General features: G+C 33.4%; 2 protein-coding genes and 1 long non-coding RNA gene across 4 annotated transcripts; 2 read left to right on the top strand and 1 right to left on the bottom strand.

Moving 5' to 3' along the window:
* Positions 1-801: 801 nt before the first annotated feature.
* LOC118055000 (uncharacterized) lies at positions 802-9,238 on the top strand. The gene is made up of 3 exons (XR_004688587.2): positions 802-1,080; positions 3,512-6,810; positions 6,994-9,238. It is a non-coding gene; the product is annotated as an uncharacterized lncRNA (long non-coding RNA).
* LOC118054993 (protein TOM THREE HOMOLOG 1) lies at positions 1,324-9,170 on the bottom strand. The gene is made up of 11 exons (XM_035066774.2): positions 9,006-9,170; positions 8,748-8,838; positions 8,597-8,649; positions 8,409-8,501; positions 8,258-8,329; positions 5,107-5,179; positions 4,967-5,012; positions 3,474-3,537; positions 3,080-3,133; positions 2,657-2,734; positions 1,324-1,860 (listed from the first exon to the last, which is right to left on the bottom strand). Exons 1-11 carry the CDS (start codon positions 9,168-9,170, stop codon positions 1,768-1,770), a joined length of 882 nt encoding a protein of 293 aa, XP_034922665.1. The 3' UTR covers positions 1,324-1,767.
* A 6,668-nt stretch (positions 9,239-15,906) lies between the features above and the next one.
* LOC118054983 (uncharacterized) lies at positions 15,907-22,387 on the top strand. 2 transcript variants are annotated; one of them, XR_012170440.1, is made up of 7 exons: positions 15,907-16,526; positions 16,770-16,911; positions 17,153-17,770; positions 18,852-19,344; positions 19,903-19,984; positions 20,867-21,171; positions 22,027-22,165. XR_012170440.1 is itself a non-coding variant. In XM_035066762.2 (6 exons), the coding sequence occupies exons 1-6, from the start codon at positions 16,497-16,499 to the stop codon at positions 22,228-22,230; spliced, it is 1,569 nt and encodes a 522-aa protein (XP_034922653.1). In that variant the 5' UTR covers positions 15,925-16,496; the 3' UTR covers positions 22,231-22,387. The 2 variants fall into 2 exon arrangements, 1 of the variants encoding a protein (XP_034922653.1); XM_035066762.2 differs by lacking the exon at positions 20,867-21,171 and having other exon boundaries at positions 15,925-16,526; positions 22,027-22,387.
* Positions 22,388-22,400: the final 13 nt, after the last annotated feature.

The following is a 22,400-nucleotide window of genomic DNA, read 5'->3' as shown; positions in this document are numbered from 1 at the left end:
CACACTTCTGAGTTTTGATTTGCTTTTTTCAATTCAATTTAAAGCTTAAATCATCTCATTAAACTCCTCTTTTGAATACTAACTTTAACACCAAAATCATGGTTATATTTTAATGACAGATCAAAATTTTTCTCTCTCCTCTTCCTTATTTCTCGATTGTCAAAAATAATTATTAAAATTAAGTTATATTACCCAAACATAAAATTTAAAAACTAAAAAGATTAGAATGCAAAAACAAGTTCCAATAAATAATGATCTTTGAGTATATGAGCAATACTAAAACATTGTATAAACACCCCAAACATTTTCTTTTATAATTATATCATAAAATTACAACTACAATTGTAATTGTAATATAATAATTAATATTATATCAACAGCAAACTATTCTCCTTGGTCCTAGGCCTAGCCCAAAAATATACGCTTCCTTCGAGCCTTGCATCATAATTTATTTATTTTTGTTTTTTCACGATCTTATTCTTTGTTTATCTTGTTTAATTCTTGCCTATAACCGGCCCTTTTCTCTCTTTATTTATATGTTCCTGTGGTTCTAGACCACAATGAAAATGTGAACCTGGCAGTAGATTTTTTATGAATCAGCACGCAACGCAACGTGTAAATTTTTATAGCGTTGTAATAGTTATTTTTTAAATAATTTTTTGTGTTAAAATATATATTAATAATATATTTTTTTATTTTTAAAAAATTATTTTTAATATCAACACACCAAAACAATTTAAAAAATATAAATTATATTAAATTTTAATAAAAATAAATAAATTTTTTAAAAACATGATTTGTACTCCATTTCCAAACGGTGTGGAAGAAGGAAATATACGCGTGAAGCATATGCCTGCAAACCTACCATTCAGAATGCTACGAAGACCAGAGAGGAAGAGCTCGGAACCAAACAGGCAATTATCTACCAGTCAAACTTCGTGAAACTCAAAACTCCTTTTGAAGAGACCAAACTCCTCAGATCGAAAATCTTTTTAGCTTGGTGAAAGAATCACAGCAGAGCATGGGGAGAAGAACCAGCACCACCAGTTCATAGATGTTCTTGCACAGGAAATATACCAGGTACGTTCTTCTCAGCTGTGGATAATTTTCATGAATGCTTCTAATAGAATTTTCATGATTAGATTTGTCTATATATATATATATATATATATATGAAAAACTTACTAGAATTGAAATTTTCCGAAAGCTCAATTTAAATTTTGTTCGCTTACTACGACTTTCAAGAGCAATTGGCCCATTAGAGTTGATTTTAAGGCTTGTTAGGACAAACAATTACATCTTTCTCTAACAAATTAGACAAGATGAAGAGAGAATATACCCATCCATTCACAGAACTCAGAGCACTGAAGAACTTTTTACAGAATCCAGTATAAGAAACACAATCCTATGGTACAACAAACAACTTTTTTCCACTATTTTCATGTGCATGTATGGTTGCTTGCAAACTTGTAGACACAACAGAGCACCAAGCATACAACGCAGGACATGAAGCACAGATTAGAACACTAACTGTAAGAAATACTCCAGTACTTGGAAGGTCATTGCTTTTTCAACACATCCATGGCCTCCTACCAAGAATAAGTGTCATTTTACATCTATAAAAATAGCTTGCAGATTCCAAAGTAACAACTCACTTTGGCTCTCCCCCGTCTCTTCTTTGTAAGATCACAGCATCTCCAAAATGAATGGAAGCATTAAAAGCTATTCTTGAGATTTCCATTCCACCATACACTACATCCAATTCTTTTAACGAATGGGATGATACTGTGTGATACCACGTTTTGGAGGCAATTTCCTTAAAATGAAAAGAACCAAAGTTGAAGGTAAAATCTCCACCAGCTGCAAGGAAAAACATGGAAAGACAGACATATCAAAAGCACTCTCTTTAAGAGGTAGATAGAAACTACACTTCTTAGCGGTTCAAAAACAAACATCAGAACCATGCAATCAGAACACCGTAGCAAGCCATAGATACACAACTCACATGATTAGATTAGAGAAAAAATCCCAAAAACCAAAAACTAACGAAGCAAGAGCCATTGTGTAGAAGTCCACTTCAAATAGGAATCATTGAATATTGTGAAGGATGCAATGAGGAAATGAAATCTTAGAATCAAAGGAAAAAGGTAAGCAATTCTTCGAGAACTTCAAAAAACCACCTTTGGAAATCCAGAGATGCACAACTATCATCCATATGATTCTATTCAAATTTCAAAAGCATATGGAATTCTAAGTTCACAAATTATATTTTCACAGCAAAATCTCACCAAATACAATGCCAAGCCACCTCAAAATAATATTTGATATAAATTCCAGCAGAGCTGATCGCGTTCAAACAAGGTCCATTTAGGAACACCAAACTCCTATCATTCTCAAACTCTCCAACATCTATAGATCCAGATATTTCATATCATAAACCAGAAAAAATTGCAAACAGCTGAAGATAATTCAATGAGAAGATTGATAAAGGGGAACTTTCTTGATGTTTGTGATGTGTGTGTCTGCACCTTTTACTTTATGTTTAGCTACCAGTGAGAAAACCATCATGAAGCAGCCTTTAAAATTAATGTTTTGATAAACAAAACACGCCACAAACTTTCACTAGCTTGTCTGTATGAAAACATTGCAAACTTACCAAGTAATATATGAAGTTTAGAACAGGATGATCCAACACATCAAGGTCTGCAGCTTTATCAAATGCATTGAAGCATATCTGAGCATAAGAAAAAAACAGTACAAGCTAAACTTAGAGAAACTTCAGATCTAGACATCATGAAACAAAAAGAGTTTTAGGTCTTAGCAAAGCAAATGTAACTTTCAGGGGTAACCAATTTACAAGAAACATAAAGTAATACGGACTCCATTTCTCATTTAATAATAAACAGCTAACCAATTTAAAGGAAACATTGTCATTTACGATAGTTAAACAGAAATATAGACTCTAATTTTCATGCAAGCACTTAGTTGACCATTTTAAAACTTCTATCCAATACAAGACATCATCCCCCCAAAAGTTGGGTAGAAAAGAGAATATGCAAAAACATAAATATAAACTCACCATAATGCATCTAACGAGGAAGCAAAAGAAACATATGGTGGTCACATAGCCAACCTGTTCAAAAACCAAACAGAAGAAAAGAAAAACACTTGATAAATGAAAAACCCGTGTACACAGAGATATATTAAAGAAGAAAATCATATAGTCTAATGGAAAATATTTTCTACCACAGCAGGCAAAACAAGATAGTGGAGGGTCATACAGATTGCATTACTATCAAGGTAGTTGATTAATACGAGATTTGAACGGGTTTAGATTGTAAATCTAAGTTTTGAGTAATTTGTTTAATCTGAATCATATAATATACACTGGGTTCATTTGCGCAACTAACACATCATGACGCAAGAAACTCAGGAACTTGATTTACAGAAATGTACTTCTAAACTATAATTACCTCTTGCAATTTCTTACGCCTCCCTTTGGATTCCACAGGGAATCGCCGCAACATTAAGAAGAGCCTGCCAAAAGATGACAATTCAAAAGGTACAGATATTTATGTGAGATGCTTTATCTTCTAGGAGAACAAAATCAAGCAAGAAGAGGAATCAAAGGTACATGCTAAAAGGCTTTCACATACAAGTTAATCATTTTGCACAACTGTGCAAACACATTGCAATTAGAAGAAACACAGCTCTCTGAACAGAGATAACTAGATAAGCAGCAACCACTGGCTTCCTCATGAAACTTTTAAAGTGGCCCCAAGCAACTAAGACTTTATTTCAACCCATTCCACGAAAAACAGAACCATGATTGGACCCATAAAGGAACCAATTTATTGGTTGAATGTTTACCCTAGGATTAAGATGATCAAAATGCACTACACGAATAGCTTGAGGATCCTAACAATTGGAGACATCATAGACAAGTCAGACAATCTTGCCAGCCAGATCTGATGCAGCAGCGATGTCAGAACCCACCATCTCTTCTTGGTTTTTTTTTTTTTGGCAAATATGTTTAATGTCTAACTTCCTCTGCAGGAAGAAGGCTAGACAAATAAGATAGTAGGTGGGATAGGACACAGAAAGCATCTGATTCTCACAACCCATTATGAACCGAGCATTGAGAGCATCTTTTATAGAGTGGTGTATGAAACATGAAAATATGCCCAGAAACTAACACAACTTAAGCAACAACTAGAACACCTAAAAAATTGCTCCAGCAGAGTCCCTTCATAAGAAAATCCCACCAGAACTCGCTTGGAGGAAAATCCCATCCCATCAGATCAAATCATCAAAGTAAATAGCAGTTGGCATTTGCTACCGTAGAAATATGTCTAATAAGATCTCCAATTGCTTCTTTTTTTTTAATAATAATAAAAAATAAAAATAAAAAAACCATGCTCTCAACCTAACTAATCTCCACCAGTAACTAGCAACTAGCTATGGATCCGTTTTAGACCTGAAATAAATTAACTTTTACACCTCATTCCAGGTAAGAGAATGGTGAAATGACACATGAATTTGGCAAGCCAGTTAACATAGCCCTGAAACTTCCAGATGGATATGATGTCACAAACAAATAGTTATTGACAGGTAGGATAGTTGCATTTTAAAGGATATCTGAACCTATATCAATGCCCAACAGAAGTATCACTATTTTGTGTGTCATTGACAATAATTTAGTACCGGATATTAAAACACTGCCATGGCTTTGAGTATTCTGATAAACAAATATGTTGACTAGCATAGAATAGGGGCTCAATCCACGCCCACCGATAACATTCATATAGAATTGAAATACCATTTATAGATTTTCCAAACATTCATATAGAATTGAAATAGCATTGATAGATTTTCCAAGTGCTAATACCCTATATGACACGCTGCATATACTGAACTTGCTTGTGCGTCAAGCATATATAGCAATGAAAAAACAGAAGTGTGTTACCTTCCTCCATAGAGTAGGAAACCAAGAGCTGCAAACAAAGACACGCCTGCCAAGAATATCGATGTTAAGAACAAACTGTCTGGATTACCACTAGAGAGTTACCAGGGATGCAGAGAAGTTTATTGTGTAAAGTAAAGAACCTGCAAAGAACATCTTTGATAGGATGACAGCAATCGGAATATTTTTCCAAGCCAACACCAACCACATAGCAATCTGGAATTGATTAAATCAAAGAAAACCAGAGTTAAAGTTAATATGCTGCAGATCATTCTGGTCAATTTGCAAAGTGGTCAATACAGCAATACCCCAGTGTGCCCATAAGTATGGACCAACAAACAAAAACCAGGCCTGCAAAGAATTTGGCAAACAGTCCAGTAATAACTGAACTTGCCCGGATATATAAATGGATAGTCCATAAAGTATCACACAAAATTCTCAATCCTTCAACAAATCTTACAAATGTTCCTATGCATAGCCAGATTATGGTCCGGACCAAATGACGGGCTTAGAAAAGGCTAAACTAGCCTAACCTCCTTTGAAATTTAGGTCATCTGAGACCTAGTCTCGGCACTTCTAATTTCAGGTTTCACCTCCCATGTGCTTTGGACCATTTGAAATTGGATCCTTCTATTAGGTCTACATCCATTTTAATGGAAAAAACATAAAATCCTTTTTTTTTCTTTTTGCTCCTTTCTTTTTCTCTTTTTGTTCCTTCTCTTTCTTTTCTCCTCTCTCTCACCAGCCATCAAACAATATTTATTACTCCCATTCTCTCTTTTACTACAAAATAATGAAAGAATTGCAGGATGTTCCCCAAGAAGACCCCATCATCATCATCTTCAAAACATAGTCCCAAATTCAAGACATGTAGGAGGGAAGGAGGAGGAGGAGGAACAAGCACTACCCTTTTTGTCCACAATCACCATCTCCAAAACGCAAAATCCCAACAAGACCAAAACCGACATTTGTACAAAGATTAGACACATAACAGCAGAAGGAAGGGAAAGAGGAGGGAGGATAAAAGTGGTGGCTGGTGAGGGAGGTAGATAGAAAAGTGAAAGAGGAGGGTGGAGAAAAGAAAAGAACAGGAGAAAGAGAAACAAAAGGGGATTTGATGCTTCTCTTTTTTTGTCATTAAAATGAATGGAAACCTAACAGAAAGACACAATTTCAAATGGTCCAAAGTACAAGGGAGGTGAAAACTGAAATTGGAAGTACAAGAATCAAGTCTCAAATGAACTATGCAGCAGATTACAAAAATTTCAATTCCTGGGAATCCCAAAAAAGACAATTTGTTTCACCATTTGAGAAAAAAAGGCTTTGACCAAGAACACCACATATTTTCCAAGTTCATAATTCAAAAATTCAGAGAAGCATCTACGATGAACACTAGCAGCCCTTTTGATGGGAATATATATGCCAAAGAAATTGCTAACATATTTGGTTTATCAGTTCAGCTACAAACACAAGTAAGTTAACACCCACTAGCAACAGTAATAAAAAATGTAACTTCTTTTCTAAAAGGTAGAATTGGATAGGGAAGGTCCCAAGCGTGTATTTGGTAATGTGGTGCAAGGTGTTTTTCAACAATGCTTTTTAATTGAAAATGCATTAAAATGATGTTTTCTCATATTTGTTTTTCATTTTTTACATCAGCACATCAAGAACAACGAAAAGCACCTAAAAAAGCATCAATTTGATGCCTTTTCAAGCAAAAGGTAGTTTGGAAAGCAAGTTGGACCTAAAATACAAACACTCCCTAGCTTTCATCAACGCTTCAGTGTCATTAGAGGGTGCCGAGAAATATGATCGCAAGTTTCATAGTACCTGATACCTGATATGGAGTAAGAAAATCTACATGTCTAACTTTAAAAACATTTTTATGCATTCCTTGTGTCAATTAACCAGTAGCTTCATACTTGCATTTACTAACGATCGCATTGAAACGTTGGTATCACATGCTCTAGCTGTAGTTTGCACCCTCAATAAAGCATAAAATGAAATTTTCACCTTGATCCTTTGATTAGGCAAGATGCGAGCACATAAAAAGAGGAGGGTGTGAAGGAAAAGGAGAGAAGACAAGACCAAGAGCTCAAAGCATCTCCATACCTCCCAAAAAATAACATAACAGGATGAAGAACTTAAAAAAAGAAGATAACGAGGTAGAAGAAAATTATGAAGAATAAGGAAGGGTGTGAAGAGAGAGTTTGAAAAGTGGGCAAGAGACAGAGCACATAGGTAAATTTTGGTCATACTTGTGCATAATTCCATTATTCCACAAAAAAAAGCCCATTTATAAGCTTTAAGGAAGCCCAAAACAGACGACAGACCTACTGGACTTGCCAGTCAACAATCATTAACTTCCAAAAAAAGGACTATACAGAAACATACGTGCTTACATGTACACGTGAAAAAAATTCCATACAACCAGCCAACACTGTCAAGGCAATCAATTATAGGACATCCAAATGAGTAGTATGCATCAACGGCAGGTCATTATGATTTCTTTATTATCAAAATCTTTGTCAAGGAGGCAACATGGCAAGAAAAACAATGTTCTCCATGAAATCATAGCATCCGTCACTTCTATTATACTTGATCTTCAATTCTATATCTTCACACCTAAAAATCAAAACCGATTATGAAGTCATAGGACTTCTAAACCAAACAAAACCCAATTGACATCAGAAACTCCAACACACCATCTCCATTTACCAATTTTCCCCGCTCAGCTGGGCATGCTCTTTATGCTAGATCACTTTCTCAATCCCTAATCCTCAGATTCCATGTCTGGAATCCCATGCAACAATACTAAGTGCTACCTCGTCAACAAATCACAAGATATCCCAATTGTTCCTAGTCATTACACTAATGGGGTGAAATATGCAAACCTCAAAAAAATTTCATGCATCTGATTCTGAAATAATTGAAACCTTAATAATGAAAAGGCAATCTGCCAAATAAGGTAAAAGATAATATCTCCTTTGCATGTAAAAGACAAAATATCTACACACAAGTGGTCACCCAGATAATCTAAATCACAGTATCTAGTATTTACAAAGTTATTGTGTGGGTTCATCTTAAGAATATTCCTGATTAAGGGTTTGCCTTAATCAATACTCTTCAATAACATTCAAAACAATTAGCTGAATGTAACAAAAAGAACTGCAAAATATTACATTAAATATCACGCCTTTAATGAAGCTGACTAGCTTCCACAAAGAAGGTATTCGACTTTGAATCCTCCCCTTCACTTCAATTAATAGTGAAAACATGGAGGAGAAATTTCACCTGAATGGCATAAACCACCGCATTAATTGTAAAGAAACTTGGCCTGAGTCCATCAGTAGATAGGGCACGTGCCTGTTTAATATATGTCAAAGTCATAACAGAGTTGGACCAGATATTAAATTAATTAACTAAACTGCCAAAAAATGTCAACCTGATAATAAATCTCTGCCCAGAACAGAACCAAAAGAGCGTATGTTGTAAAGAATGCAAGACTAGGGGAATCAAGGAGGATATGTTGGAAAATCTGAGTAACAAAAATCATCAAGTTTACCAATCAGAAATCATTATAAACCAAGATAATTATAAAAAAAATATATTAAAAGTCGAGCACTCCCATACCGATGGATGGATGCTTTCTATATTCCGGCGAAAAACAAACAATAGGCATCGAACTGCGATACAGAATGAACCGGTGGATATAACATAATACAATCACAATGAAAACCAAATTTGTTTACTTCGTGAAATTTGAGAGTGTCGAAATACAAACCCCCATTCACGAGGAAGTTGAGAAAATGAAAAACCTTCTGCGTAGTCCAGCCGTATTCTGGAACTCTCAATTGTATCCTTATCAATTGAATCTACAACACGATCAAACAAGTTCATATTACCCACCTCTTCATTCATCAATTTGAACCCTAGAAATTCCTAAGACTCATCATCCGCGTGCATAAATTGACAAAATATAGATAATATAGGGCTAGTTTAGCAGACATAAGAAAAGGTAAGGGAGGTGTGGCGGACGTACAAGAGCAACGGCGGCAACGAGACCGTAGAGGGCGGCGAGGACGTGAAAGATGCGATCTTGCCAGACCGGTGATTCGTTAATATCTTGCCACCAGCTCGACGCATCTTTCAATTTGAAAGCGATAACCGACCCGGCCATTTCTACGCTGCTGCTTCCTTCCTCCATTACTCGCCGGAGATATTGATTTACGCCGATTGCTTTTTTTAATCAATTTGAAATAGAGAAGAAGAAAACAGCTCGATTTTTGTGTTTTTTTAATAAAAAAACAAATTGTGAGGGGAGGAAAATGGAATCAGGTCGCCTTTTTTTTTAGGAATTTTTTTGTTTTTATTGGAAATGGTTATTTGCCCATTTTTATCTTGTTTGTTTTTTATTTTAAAAACATTTTTTAAATAATTTAAAAAATCTTTAGCTTTATTATTTCAAATTAATTATTTTCGGATTGTTTTAATGTAAAAAAATAAATTAAAAAATATTATTTTAATATATTTTAAATAAAAATTAAATTAAAATGTAAACAACAATACAGCAACAAACAGTATCTATACCGAAGGGGTGAAAAAAAAAGTGAAAAAAACTAGAGGGGTTGTTTAGTAGGAAAAAAACTTGCATGCCTTTTTAAAATATGATTGTTACAATATCTGTATTTGGCTGGAAGTGTTTTTTTTTTAATGATATATCCATGCCGTGGTTGATTCATTGTTGAAAATTCATGAAGAATACATAAAATAATATATTTGCCGAAGAGGATACAAAATCATAAGAGGTCTTCTGGGATGAATTACTCCAAAAAATCCCTGATGTCATTCATAATATATTCTATGATCTTCATTTCAATATTACGAGATGACATGCCCGCGCGCTGCCGCGGGCTTATAAAATAAATACATTTGATAATATTATAACTGTGAACCAATGCTAGATAAGTAATAGAAATTAAAGGTATGATAGAGCAAATATTTCATGACGAAAAGATACAATGCTTTCACAATATGATTTAGCTTTTTAGTTAATAAAAAGAAAAAAAAAATTACAAAGCTAAATTCTCTATCAACTTAATATTAAAAAAAACCAATAAAGATAATTTTGGAAGGAAAAAAACCCATGAGAAAAAATATTGCAACAATTGACAATGTTCTGTAAGGAAAACTATAGCTTTTTTTCCAATAAAATAAAATAAAAAACCATTTAGAAAAATATTGTAACAATCCACAGTGTTTTGTGAGAAAAACTACAACGCTTTCCTCATATGATTTAGCTTTATTGTAATTATAATTTTTAACCAACTCAATATTAAAAAAAAAATCAACAAAGATAATTTTGAAAAAAATAATAAAAAAATCAATGGGAAAACACTGCAACAATTCATAGTGTTTTAAAGAAAAAAAAAATATAAAGCTAAATTCTTAATCAGCTCAATATTAAAAAAAAAAATCGATAGAGACAATTTTAGGAAAAAAAAAACCAAAACAAACACCAAAAAGAGAAAAATATCATGTTGGAAACACTGTAGCAATTCACAGTGTTTTGTGATGAAAGCTACAGTGCTTCCCCACATTATTTAATCTTATTTGTAATGACTTATAATTGTAATTCACAAACAACTTAATATTAAAAAAAAATAAAAAGGATAATTTGAAAAAAAAATATAACAAAAAAAACCATGCGGAGAGACACTGTAGCAATCCATAATGTTTTATGAGCAAAGCTACAATGCTTTCCCCACATGATTAAGCTTTATTACAAAGTTAAATTCTTACCAACTCAATATTAGAAAAAATAAAATGGACGAATATAATTTTGGAAAAAATATTATAAAAAAAAACACACAAAAGAAACTGGAAAAAAAAACCATATGAGGAAAAATTGTATTAATCCATAGTGTTTTGTGAGGAAAAACTTGTAATTGCAATTCTTAACCAGCTTAATATTTTAAAAAATAAAATTGATGAAGATAATTTTAGGGAAAAACATAACAAAAACAGGAAAAAACCATGTGAGAAAAAAAACTGTAGCAATCAACAGTAATTTTTGAGGAAATTTACAGTGCTTTCCTCCCACATTATAACTGTAATTTTTAACCAGCTCCATATAAAATAAAAAAGATAATTTCAGAGAAAAAAAAAATCATGCAGAGAAACATTGTAGAAATCAACAATGTTTTAAAGAAAAAAAAATTACAAAACTAAACTCTCAATTAGCTCAATATTAAAAAAAAAAAATCGACAAATATAATTTTAAAAAATAAAAAAATAACATAAAAAAATATGTGAAAAAACATCGCAGCACTCCACAGTATTTTAATGAAAAAAATTAGAAAGAAAACATTTTAACCAAGTCAATATTTAAAAGTTAAAATCAACAAAAATAATTTTGAAAAAAAAATAATAAAAAATGAAAAAAAAAAAAAATAGGAAAGTTGAAAAAAAAAAAGTAAATTTGAAAAAAAAAAAAAGAAGAAAAGAAACGGAAAAAAAAAGAGGAAAAGTTAGAAAAAAAAAAAAACAAAAAAGGAGTAAAGCACTGTTAAAAAATGAAAAAGTTGAAAAGTTGAAAAAAAAAAGAAGAAAAAAAAAGAAAAGAAAAAAAAAAAAAGAAAAAGAAGGAAAACACTGTGGATTACTGTTGTAATCCACAGTGCTTTGTGTGTGGGGGAACAGTGATTCCCCCACACCATTTAGATATTGTTAATATATTGGTTTCTTTTTTAATGGATCTTGTAAAGGGATGTAAAATTTTTCTGAATAAATACATGTACAAAGTTTCATTGAGATCCTAAATGTGTTGATGGGAGACCCTCTGAAAATTAAGTTAGTATAAGGTATTTTTATGTGGTAAAATGACATTAATAAATACATTAATGGGCTTTTATGAAGATAGAAAATAAGAAAAGGAAGAAGATGTATAATTCAGGTAGAAGAAGAAGAAGAAGAAGTGTGTTTATGTCTCAAGGTATACGATTTCGAACCCCTTTATGTATATTCTTATTATCTTTTATATTACCTGACTCAACATGCTTCATGCAATGTAAAATGAGTGGAAATGTAATCTTGTACCAATAGAATAATATTATTTTATTGTTTGTACTATCACATTTAATTAACATAAGCATAGACTACTTATTCGTATTTAATAAGATGCGATGAGTATTATAATTACCAACCTAAATCCACACTTAATATAAAAAAGTGTTGGGTTCAACTCACACACTAAATCAAAAATAAATTGAGTTCAACTTGCGACTACATCCAAGAATAATTAGGGACGGGCACATCATAACCAAGCATGGAGTTAGGCATGGTCCCATCTTGAACTCAATAGAGGATTGAGTGCGGAACCTCCCATGGCCCAAGGTGGAGTTGGGCGAGAAGTGTTCTTAACCCAACATGTAGTAGGATGTAGACATATTCTAACCCAACATAGAATCAGGTGTGGACACGTCCTTCACTTTATATGGGATTGGACGCCTAACATGTCCTTACGTAACTTGAAGTCGAGCGTTGGTATGCTATGACCCAGCCTAAAATTAATCACCACAAAAGATATAACTACAGTTTTAATTATAACTTTTATGCTAACCTTTAAAAGAGGGAGGTTTAAGAAGATCATGACCCATCATTTACTATCTTGCTTTGCACGGTGTCTTGGTAAGAGACGGGGAAAGGGCAAGAGATTGAAAAAAAAAAAATTGTCTTGTTCGTTGGGGATAAAAAGGCATTATTGGGAAACTGTGCGCTCTGAAAATCTAACCCTTTTCATGTAACATGTTTATATTTGTGTTTTGAAAGTTTTTTTTTTAAATTTAATCTAATTTAAATTTTAAATTATTTTAATATATTGACATTAAAAATAATTTTAAAAAAATTAAAAATTATTTATATATATATTTTTAAAAATATTATTATAATATTATATAAGCTCGTAATTTCAAGAAAAGCAAAGTTGTTGTTTCAACATTTCAATAGCTTTTTTATTTAATTAATTAATTTTTATATTTTAAAATAAATTTCTCTTTGAATAAAAATATCCTTATAATATTTAAAAAATCACTTGATTATATCATATTTTCCCAATAAAATTACAGTTTTCTTGGTAATACTAGTAGTTACTTAATAAATTATCATGTATGCATTAAAAAGATGGCTCATAATAATTAAATGAATTAAAATATTTATTTATATTTATTTTTATATATTTTTATTACATTAATTATTATTTTATTTCTCTCATATGGTTGGGTGAAAATTATCAAGGTTTAATTTTTAATTTTATTATTGAAATTTGCTTTCTACGCTATGGATGGTTTTTTTTTTTTGTTTTTTTAATAAAAACATGATTTTAATCAAAACAAAAAAGAAGTGCGTGAATAAAGAAGGAGCATTGTTTTTTAATTTAAATCACTCAAATTCTTACAAATATTTATTTTAATTATCTCAAGTTCTTATTTAAAAAAATAAGAAAAAGATAAATACACACCAACCAATAAAAAAATATATGTCTTTTCCAAAGCAAAAATGAAATACATAAATAAGAAAAGAGAATTTAAAAAAACACTTTTTTTCTTGAGTTTTAAATTATCAAGACATGTACAAATATTTATTTTAATTATTATATATTTAGATAAATACACATTTTAAAACAACCATGCAGAATTGCGCGAATAATATTGTTAGTTAAAAACCAGGGATGCAACGGTGGTTTCCATTCAAGGTGCGTGCACAACAAAGAATACACAGAAATGTCTGTCGTCGTCGATAATGGAAGCCATGGCCCCGTGGGAAACTTAGATGTTTTCGATATGTTTCATATTTTTTCAAAATAAAAATTATATATATATATATATAAGATTAATATCAAAAATAAATTTAAAATATTTAAAATATTATTTTAATATATTTACAAATAAAAAATACTTAAAAAAAATTCGTATCGGACTCGCCAATATATCCATGCCAACTGGATTTAGTTACAGTCAAGGATAATTAAAAGTTTGGCCCCGAGTTAATTAAAGTGAGGGAAGGAAAGTTTGTCCTTCACAGAGACGACAAGTTCCTGTTAGTAACACGCAACAGCTTCAGCTGTTCTGATCAAAACCCTCAATCAATCACGGGGTGTCATCTTGGCATGGCATGTTTTGTACACTATAGTTTTTTTTTACAGCAGTTATGCGCCAGTTTACCACATCTAAATTAATTTTTTAAAATTTTAAAATTAATGATTATATAAGCTTACTAAGATTTCTGATACTCAAACTTGTAAACTCTAACAAGTAAAATCAAGACCTAACCAAATAAGCTACATCCCTTAGGGTTAACTATATTGTTTTGCTTGTTAACAGTGAGTGTTCGGACCAATTTATACGTACTTTGACTAATCCCCTAATATTCTGATATTAACAATCATGTAAGTCTTCAACGACTCCAAGATTTGTAGCACTCGAACTAGTGATATTTAATAAGCAAATCTAAAACCTAACCAGATGAGCTACATCCCTCAAGGTTAACTATAGTGGTTTTTTTTGTTAATCGTGAGTGTTCAGACCAGCATATGTGTACCTCAATAAATCCTTCGAGACTTTGAAGTTAACAACTATATAAGTCTTCAATGACCCTAAGATTTGCGAGACTCAAATTAGTGATATCTGAAGAGCAAATCCAGGGCCTAATTAGATGAGCTACACCCTTTAGAATTAACTATAGTGTTTTTTTTTGTTAACCATATGTGTCCGGATTAACTTACACATACCTTAACTAATCTCTCAAAACCCTAAAATTAATAACTATATAAATATTCAGTGGTTTTAAAATTTATAACACAAATTAATAACCTCTTATGAGAAAACTTAAATCCTAATAAATTAAACTACACAACTGAGAAATGTTTTCTCTATCGATAGTGTTTTACTATCACCAGTTATGTTTCTGTCAATCTGCAACAGCAGGTTTTGATATAGCTACGCAAATAGCAGGTTGTAGACTATAAATATCCAGTTATGTTTATTTTTAAAAACTTTTCCATGTAGTTTTTATTTTTTTGTGCATGAATTTAATTCCCAGCAATTAATTAATAAATAAAATCTAAGAAATACTTTAAAATTTAAAAATAAAAAAAATAAGTATTTACAAAAAAATCATTTTTTAATCACTTCATAAAAAATTCAATAAAAATGTATTCCTATCTTTCTAAAATCGGAAGCAATAAAAAATTGATATATGTATCTTTCTCCGTTTAAGATTCAAAATAAATAAATAAAAAACAAGTGGATTTTGGATTAAAGGATTCATAGCGCCTTAACATTCAAATACCAAGCAACTAACCTAAATCATGCAAGCAATTTATCAAAGAACCCCTCCTTGCATGATGTTGTTCAGGTAGTGGTTAATATTATAATAATAGTTTTTTTTTAAAAAATATTTCTTGAAAATATATTAAAATAATATATATATATATATATATATATATATATATTTTTTAATATCAAAATATCAAAACAATGTAAAAATATAAAAAAATATTTTTTTTAATTGTAAATTTTATAAAAAAGAACCGTTATTAATCGAGACAGCTTTTTGGTAGAGTATTTACGATTGTTTTTTAAATAATTTTTTTTACTAATATACATGCAAATAATTTAATTTATTTTTTAAAAATTATTTTTAACATTAGTACATTAAAATTAAAATAATTTAAAAATATTAAAAATATATTAATTTAAAATTAATAAAAAAATATATATTTTTTTTAAAACACTTAAAACGAATAAAAAATCATTATTTTTGGTGCAGAACCGCTCGGCCACCAAATCACTCCGATAGTGGCTAGAGGACGAAAAGCTCAATTTCTTAGCAAAACGTTCATTACAGTCCCTATAAATCTGAAAATTGTAATTCGATCTCTTTCTAATAGCCTAACCCTAAATGATGACGTTTATTGATTGAGGTCAATTGATGAACATTTTGTCAATTTTAATATAAATTGACAACACAAAATGTAAAACAAAGAGAAGATACTTATATTCTCTCGTCCTATAAAACTTATAAAAAACCTAGAATGGTTTAGTATTGTGACTGTTTTAGACCCCCAGGAACTACAAGTCTACAACGCAGGGTTTTTGGAACTTAGAGACTAAAGTCTAACATCATCAAAACGTCAGGGATGGGAAAATAACTTACAAATGGATTCATTACTGTTTCCAGTTACCAAATATGTCGTCAGTATATTTTGACCAGAGTCCAAGAGAAATCCCATGAAAAACAGACACTTGTAGAGTATAGAGGGATTTTCTTCTTGTCAGGATTGCTTGTCTGTCCAGACCAGAGTAGAGGCCCAAACTCCAACATTTGTCAGCTGAAATGACTCCTCAGTCACCAGTCCGAGAAACACAAGAGCAGCCGAAGCAAGCAAGAAAAGGAAGGCGAGCAGCACACACAATGTACAAACACAGCAGCAACAGCATGGATTTTGCTTGAAATAGCTTAGCGTTAAGAAAGAATGGATTACGAAAGGATCGAAAAGCCTCAGGTACTTACTGATTCATCATGATTTTCTTTCTTTTCTTTATCACTTTCTCTTCATTCAATGTGCTTTATTAATGGCTCACCATTTCCTTTTATAAGAAATAATGATCTCTCTTTTTTCTCACCCTTTGGTCTGTCACACACATTCACGCCAGAACCCTACCATAGTTTCTTTTTAATTTTTGTGAGAAAAAAAAGATGGACCCTGTACTAATTTAGCTGTATGTATATTGGGGGTGGAAAACAGGGAGGAGGGGGAGGATTGTCACCGGGGAAACTGAGAAGCATGTTACTAGGAGTGGAAAAGAAGAGGAATCAACAAGAACAAGAGGAAGAGCTTGAATCCTCTTACGCGTGCAGATCTCAACTTAATCACCTCGATGAAACTGGTTGGGAAGATGCCTGTTTTTTTTTATTCTTGTTATGTCTGCATCTGTGATTTGTTTTCCTTTTCTTTTTATTTTTCGAGCTGGGGAGATAGGGGTTAGATTTGATCACACGCTCACTAAAACAAGAAATAAAAGAAATGTGATATTCAATCAAACAAGGCCTTAAAATGCGAATAAAGGGATCCAGTTGGATTGTGTTTCTGCATTTGATATCCGATTCTATATTTCATAACGTGTGTAGGTGGCGGCAGTTCTGATAATTGCAAAGATGTAGATGTTTTCAATGTGCTTCCTGAATTCCCTGCTTCAACGACAGCTGATTCCAGGGCTGCATCACAGATGGTCAGTGATGGTAGTAGATTGAAGGATCAATCTTTTGTCAATTCAAGAATCAGGAGCCAGGAAGTCCCATCTTTTGATTATGATAAAAGTAATGAAACTGCAATTGTGCTCTCCTCGATTTCTGATTTTCAAAAGGCTGAGTGGGCCCCACAAAGAGTACCCCTTGCTCCGTTCTCAAAACCAGCACCATCCAAATGGGATGATGCCCAGAAGTGGATAGCAAGCCCCACTTGGAACCGGCCTAAAACAGGGCATGCTCAGGTGCAAGGTGGACAAGGACCACGGAAGACGGGAAATGTTCTGAGTCGGCAATCTTCTACAAAGATTGTTGTAGAAGTTCCAGAACAAAAGGTGGTTACATTTGAAGAACCAGATACAAAACGGGTTGATACTAGTCAGGCTAAGAAGGAAACTTGTCTGCAGAAACTTCAAAGTTGGGAGGCTGATTCATACCCAATAGTTGATTCCTATGGCAAGCCTGTGCTTATGAATGAGAATTCTGCTGGGCAATCAGCAAGTAAGAAATAACTGTTAATGAGTTTGGTTCATATGCTTAAACATCTTCTGCAGTTGATATAGTACTCGTGCTTTGCTTTTTGTTCATATCGCCCACACTTTCGATATCGCAAAGATTTACTACATTGGGTGTTAAACATAGTTGGATAAATGGATCAGGTAGAACTGGTTACAATCTCATGGTATATTAATTTGATGATTTGATGGCATACGTGCAAACATGAATCAACATCCATGTGCATTGCTTCTCAACTTTCCTCCAAACTTCAGCCATTTCAGGAAAAACTTTTTATCATTCAAATTGATCGTGATTAAAGTAGCTGTTCGGGTAGCTGAAAAGGTTGCCTAATGCAAACAGTCTCTCTCACGTTCTATGTGGGTCCTTTTCAGATCCTAGGTCTTCCATTAATCTTCTCCACTATATTGTAGCTAGTAGCATCTCTGCATAGCAGAGCCTTAGGAATCTCTTTCACGGCAAATGCTCTTCACGCTCACTGCTGATGTTTAAACAGCATTGATTTCATTTTGGTGTTTAGTTAGTAGGTTTTTTATTATTTCCTTTGCACACCTAGAAAAATAAAATCTGTGGATGAGAGCATGAAGGTGGTATTTCTGCACTTTGTTAATCCATTTTTTGGTAGCATGCGTCTGATTTCTATATCTTTCCCTAAATTATTTTCCAGGTTCCGTAACAGATTCTCCTAAATTCAAATGGTCTTTGGCTGTACAATATGTCTTTGCTGCTAGAGATGACGAGTCTATCCTTTTTTCCTCTTAAGTTTTCGGTAGAAACTGATAGATTCAATATTCTTCTATAGTAAATTGATATTATTTTTGGATTTCAATACAAGCGTGAAAATATGGAACAAAACAAAACTGGTATTACCTGCAGCTGTAAAATGTCTGAAAGTGTTGGCAACTGCTGTAGAAGCAGGTTCTTACTTCCATTATTATATTAACATCCTTTAGCATAGAAGAAAGTATTGTGACATTATAGATCTAATCCATGCATACTTTTATGCATAGAGAATGATTAATGTTGTAGAATGTATATCATATTCTTTTTTTTTTTTCCCTCGCAGTCAGTCTCAGCAGGCATGATTCATCTTTGGCTATTCACAGTGCAACTACATTTATTCCGCCTCCTTCAACTGCTAGGTCTGTGTCAATGAGAGATATGGGTACAGAAATGACTCCTATTGCTAGTCAAGAGCCTTCTAGGACAGGAACTCCAGTGAGGGCAACAACACCAATTCGCAGTCCAACTTCTTCCAGGCCTTCAAGTCCTGGCAGAACCGCACCAGCTTCATCTCCAACAAATCCTCCCAATGACCGTCTAGATCCAAACAAGGGATTGTCTGAAAAGGAGTTAAAACTGAAAACCAAGAGAGAAATAATGGTTCTAGGGACACAGCTAGGTAAAATGAACATTGCAGCCTGGGCTAGCAAAGAGGAGGAGGACAAGGACGCATCCACTTCACAGAAAATTATAGCAGCTGATCAACAGAGTAAAATTGTGATTGAAACACGTGCAGCAGCATGGGAGGAGGCGGAGAAGGCCAAGTATATGGCCAGGTGTTTTCACTATAAACCATTAATTAAAATTTTCCTTTCCCTTTCTTTTTATCCCCTCTCAAATATTTTTTTATCACTCACCTTTAACATGACATCTTTAACATATAAACACATTACCTGACTTAATAGGAAGTTAAGTAACATGACTGAACTTCACTCCTCTGTCATGGCATAACTTTGGTTATACGCATATAGAGTAGAAATTAGGTGGATGTGTTTCTGTTGGACAAGATAGAAATTTGAGGGACATCTTAAACCAGGTATAGGTGAAAGAATAATCTGGTGATGTCCAACATGGTATACATTGCCTCATCCAGAATAAGCAACACGGTAGATTTCCTTTTGGGCCTCCAGAAAGTAGTTGCTCTGCATTACTTGTAGAAATCCCTGTTGGATAGATGATGTTTTTCAAGCAAGGAAATATAAGATGTATCTGAAAAGTTTTCTCTGGACTTTCTGGTCATAATGTAAAGGACACACAACTACTTTTGCTTGATTAATATTTGCTTACTATTTTTCAATATGTGGCTTGAAGAGGAAATACCTGCAATTCCTCAGGTTTAAACGTGAAGAGATGAAAATTCATGCATGGGAGAATCATCAAAAAGCAAAAACTGAAGCTGAGATGAGAAAAATTGAGGTATTTAATATTTTTTTTCTTCCCTATTGTAGCAATGTTTTTATCTTTTAATTCTCTTTTACCTTTCTTTGAAAAACAAATTGGCCAAAAAATATACGAAGGGGGAAGATGCACCTGGTGCATAGGAATGCATTGAATCCCTCCTATACAAAGAATTGTATGTGTATGCTACTGAAATTTGAACATCTTGAAACTCAGCTAAGTGCTAATGCATGTTTGTATCCTATTAGACTAGCCAACTTGCTTCTATGTATGTAAAAGGAGAAAGTTGCTGCAAAACCCCTAGTGGTTTGGACCAGTTTCTGTTGTTACCCTTGGGTAGTGTTGGTCATATAGCCTCCTGGTGGTTTTGACTAGTTGTATTATCAAAATTGTTTTAGGGAAAATCACTGTAAAGTCCTTTTGCACGAGTCATTTGATATGTTGGGTCTTAAACCAGAAGCTTAAAGCATGGTTCATAGGTCATCTATGTATATTAATCCTCACTTTCTTGACTTTTAACCTGTATAGTATTCTGACTCAAATGCAAGACCAAAAAAAATATAAGTGCTTTGGATGGTTATTTCAAAAGAAATTGAACGATGACAAATTTGGTGATATGAACTTAAAAGCATTGTTGATATTTAGAATTACAATATAAATGTTTTTTTTTTTACTAGAAAAAGGTTACTTTATTAAGTTAAAATCTTTTTTTATGCGAACATTGGGATTAAATGTGAATGTAGATGATTTTTAGTGTATCTTAATTTTGTTGCTAATTGTGCATGGTTTGGATACAACGTTATTTGATCCATGCAACTCAGCCATGCACCATGTGAGTTGACACCTAAAACTGAAGTGCTGAAGTTTGAATTGGTTTGGTATGTTCTGGCTGGAGAACAGTTCATCGTGTTTTACTGCCTTCCTGTTATTGAAACTTTGGTGTACGCAAAGATCCAGTTGCAAAGCTGCACAGCTAAAGTGGTTTTCACCAAAGATGTAGCACGTGTTTAGAAAGTAGAGCTTTGACATCGTTTATCATTTGTGTGTGAGGGGGATAAGAGGAAGGGTTTAATACATGATGAGTTGGAAATAGAGTTTTCTTTGGATGTTGGAAAAGGATCTTCCAGTGCAAGATTGAGAGCTTGACATGCAACCACATAAACTTGGGAAAGAAGATTCTGATGTTGGAAATCAGCAAAGAGCAGGTGGGCTGATTTGACATGGTTAGCAATGGTCAAATTAATTTAGAAGTCTGCTTTCATGAATTATAGGTCCAGTGCCCCACCAATATATAATGTGGAACTCACTCTGAATACAAATGAAGGGCCGGAGACTGTTTCCATCCCCCCTGTAGTTCTGTCTGCTGGCTATAGGAGGTGATGAGCTGGCTCCTTCCTGTTCATAAATCATAAGCATAATAAGCGTGCTGGATAGGTGTTGTGATTCCAAGCATGCCAAGTAGGTGATACGAATGGAGCATGGTACATTAGCTCCTCGGTGATTTTCTTTGTTGTAACTAGTATTGCAAAGCAGTAGATTGCAACAATAAGCATGTGACAAACAGGTATTGATTTTACACTAGTAATTTCTAGAAATCCTTGTGCCGACCATGTTTGCGCGAGAGCATGCATATGATTGTAAACTTGTCTGTCTTGATGTGAATGTGGTGTTGTGTGGTCTGTCTTCCTGCAAAGTTCTACTTGTCTATATCTCTTAAAACGTTGCAGCTAGATATGCAGGAACCTGTATTGAGCATCCTGGTAACATTAGTGGTGCCTATGCCTTCCTTGTTATTCATTTTTTCAGTTGCAAGTCCTTAAAATCTACTTCCACATTTCAAAATCATTATGTTCAAGATAGTAGGACCCCAGGATGCTTGCACACTGATTCCATGATATTGTGCTCTATGGCCAGTGCACTGTGCTTTTCATGCAGCTGATACTGCAACATACCAGGAGCTAATTTCCTTAAAAAATAAAATGCCCTGTCTTTGCCTCTAGCTGCTATATGTACGAGATTGTGAACTGTGAAACTCATCTCATTGACCATACTCCTTTCAGGTGGAGGTTGAAAGGATAAGGGGGCAGGCCCAAGATAGGCTTATGAACAAACTAGCAGCAGCAAGGCACAAGGCTGAAGAGAAGCGAGCAACAGCAGAAGCCAAGAGTAACAGGCAGGCTGCGAAAACTGACAAACAGGCAGAGTACATTCGTAGAACTGGTCGTGTTCCTTCCTCGTTTACCTTTTGTGGTTGGTGTTGGTGAAACCTGAAACATATTACTCAAATGAACTAGTCTTCCTTCTCGGATTTTTTGGTCCTAACCTACCATTTACTTTACTACCCTGTGCCCTTTGTACATAAAAGCCAGTCTTTGAAAATTAGCTTGTTTAATAGTGTGGTTGGTGCTGTTTTTTAAATAATTTTTGTGTTAAA

This window comes from Populus alba, chromosome 8, assembly GCF_005239225.2.
Source record: "Populus alba chromosome 8, ASM523922v2, whole genome shotgun sequence".
Classification (NCBI taxonomy): domain Eukaryota; kingdom Viridiplantae; phylum Streptophyta; class Magnoliopsida; order Malpighiales; family Salicaceae; genus Populus; species Populus alba.
Note: the sequence above shows the minus strand (reverse complement) of the source record. Positions and strands in the feature narration are given on the sequence as shown.